Source organism: Gloeophyllum trabeum (genome assembly GCF_000344685.1).
Source record: "Gloeophyllum trabeum ATCC 11539 unplaced genomic scaffold GLOTRscaffold_00259, whole genome shotgun sequence".
Classification (NCBI taxonomy): domain Eukaryota; kingdom Fungi; phylum Basidiomycota; class Agaricomycetes; order Gloeophyllales; family Gloeophyllaceae; genus Gloeophyllum; species Gloeophyllum trabeum.
Genome location: NW_006920667.1, coordinates 1 through 2,725, shown reverse-complemented (window position 1 = coordinate 2,725; position 2,725 = coordinate 1). Strand labels below are relative to the sequence as shown.

Below are 2,725 nucleotides of genomic sequence, written 5' to 3'. Positions count from 1 at the left end.
CCAGATAATCGCTGTATTCAACAGGAGGTTGAACTAAGGAATACATGGGTTTTCCTACAGTATATATAGTAACTGGTATAGGGGTTAATACCCAAAGAAGAGAACAATAAGAAAGGACACGTAAGCTATCCTGTGAGAATGTAACTCAGAGAAATGAGAAATACAAGGGTGCCCATTGGTAGAAGGTGAGTCAAGGGAGATAACGTGTGAGAAGAAGATAGCGTCCATGGGAAGGTCTACTCAGAGAAAGGTACTGTCCAATAGCAATGCTCGGAATGGAAATATAATGAGATAAGCATGGGAAAATCATAACATTATCCCCTTCCTATGGTCGAAGTTTACCCAAACTTCCTAGTCATGACCGGTTACCGAACTGTCCAGGTCCACAAGAGTGCCATCATCGTAGTCTTGCTCTTCGGTGGCTTCTTGGATAGCATTGTCCCAAACAGTTTGTTGAGGACAGGCAGATGGATAATGCCCTGGTTGAGTGCGTCCACAGATGCGGCAGCGGAAAAGTCGGCAATGAGATTGGAAATGACCAGGGTGCTGACATACCCAGCAGATATTGCCATATCTTCCTGTCATGTTGGTAGGCAACGCTGGACCGTTGACGTCAATGGGGTTTTCTCGGGATCCAGTTGGATGGATAATTGGATCAGGGGTTGGATGACAAGAGGTCGAATGGGAAGTCACTGGGGTGGTCTCCTGGTTGGGTGGGGGATTCTGATAGTCGACGGGTAGGAAGTAGCAAAGGAGAATGAGTAGTCCTCGATGCAGGAGGATATGGGTGAGCTGCGCTGAAGTGCGCTCCACGGTGTCATAAGTGGATTGGAGTAGACTTGGGGGGAGTGGGCCAATGCTGTGCATGGCTGGTTACAAGTCCTGAGCTGGGCATAAGATACTTCCTATTTTACACTGTATATCATAGAGCTGACACAAATATTCCTATCTTTCTTGAAGTGTTATTTGAATTTCACTAGACCTCTCAGAATCATCTTGTATATTCCTTGATTTGCTATAGAGCTCTGAATATATTATGGATTTCCCGCATTTTTCACAAATTTTCTGGCCCTTCTACAGCCTGCAATCAATTCCAGATACCAATGATGTAATGGCTCTGCAGATCGGGTGAACCTGCAGAGAGCCTATGTCATAGAAGGCAGGAGCCAATCAGAGTCCAGGAATCCAAACCGACGCGGCCTGCACCTCAGCCACTGACTACAAGCCACTACAATAGTCAATTCCCACGATAAGCAATAAAAGTAAAACCGCCATGCGGACTAGGACAAGACACACAATCGATAAATTCACACAAATATTGTTGTAGACCCGTATAGCATACGCACCAGACTAGAGAAAATAAAAGAGAGATAAGACGAAGAATAGAGCCCACAAATGAGCAAACAATGGTCCCAGAGACTACAAAAATGCGCCAAAAGTGGTTTTGTGGTCTCACATACAACCAGACTTCCAATCGGAGTTTCACAAATGTAGTCTGCAATACAAAACATAACTCCCATGACGTCTTGGCACAAACGGTTCTCACGGAGTGCAACGTTCGGCACGCAGGCATATTTTGCGCGTAAGGACTCGACCTTCGTACCTCAGGACTCGTAATCTTGTATTTGTGCGTTCAGGTCGCATAACTTGGAGATTGTTTGAAGATCATCCTCTAGTTCCAATATTTCCCTGGCAACACCTGCCCCCAGTGCATCTCGTCCTAGTCGACGTCGAAGGGATGGGTTGTGGTAGTGTTCCGTCAAGGTTTGGTGGATGATACTGATAAAGTGGGGGTCCTGATCACAGGGGTAATTGCGAGGAGGACGTTGAGAAGAGGTGAAGGTGCACAAATCATTCCATGAGCGAGACATGGTATGAGTTGCTGGTGAGTTCTGCTAGAGATGGTTCTGGCTTTTATATTCTTGAAGTAGGCTCTTGGTGTTCTCAAGCACATGCTTGGGTTCCCATGAATTTTTGGCCGACGGGTACCCTTTCCATTTGACAAGGTACTTGCGGCATGAATTGCTCCCACGATGGGCTAAGATGGCCTCAACTTCGTACTCTTCTTCGCCTTCGATATCATCAGGTGGAGGTCGGAGATAGTTCGGCCCGTGAGTGGAGTTCTCTCGATAATGTGAAAGGAGCGAGGGATGAAACATGGGGTGAATCTTCCAGGATTTGGGTAAGTCTAGATGGTACAAGAGTGGGCCTAGAACTTTCTTGATCTTGAATGGTCCTTCGCGTTTTGGGGCAATCTTCCTGGATGGGTAATTGATCCGTAGGTTCTTGCCTTCTAGCCAAACCTTCTCTCCAACTTCGAATGGGGTGAATCCTTGTCAGCTTCTATCGATCATCTTCTGTCTCGCCAATTCGTGCATGGCGATCGCTTCTTCCCTTGCAGCTTGTAATCGTTTAAGCCTTTCCTCTACTGATGGTAGCTCTGTATTGATTGTGACTGCAGGTATTGCTTGCGGATGATAACCCATCATGAGGTAGAAAGGCGATTCGTTCCTGGCTGAATGGGATCACTGATTGTGAGCAAATTCCGCATCAGAGAGTACTTCAGCCCATCCGTTGGGATTGTTGGCGCAGAATATCCGCAGATAGGTTTCCAGTTCTTGGTTGACCCTCTCAGTTTCGCCATCAGTTTGAGGGTGATAAGCGGTGCTGAGCTTGGATTTGATGCCTAGCAGCTTGCATGTTTCTTGGAATACCTTTGACGCAA

The 2,725-nt window shown here is 46.6% G+C and overlaps 1 protein-coding gene across 1 annotated transcript; it reads right to left on the bottom strand.

Moving 5' to 3' along the window:
• Positions 1-365: 365 nt before the first annotated feature.
• GLOTRDRAFT_134529 (uncharacterized protein) lies at positions 366-867 on the bottom strand (the record flags this gene model as incomplete). Its single annotated transcript, XM_007873495.1, has 2 exons — positions 366-479; positions 556-867. 2 exons carry the CDS (start codon positions 865-867, stop codon positions 366-368), a joined length of 426 nt encoding a protein of 141 aa, XP_007871686.1.
• Positions 868-2,725: the final 1,858 nt, after the last annotated feature.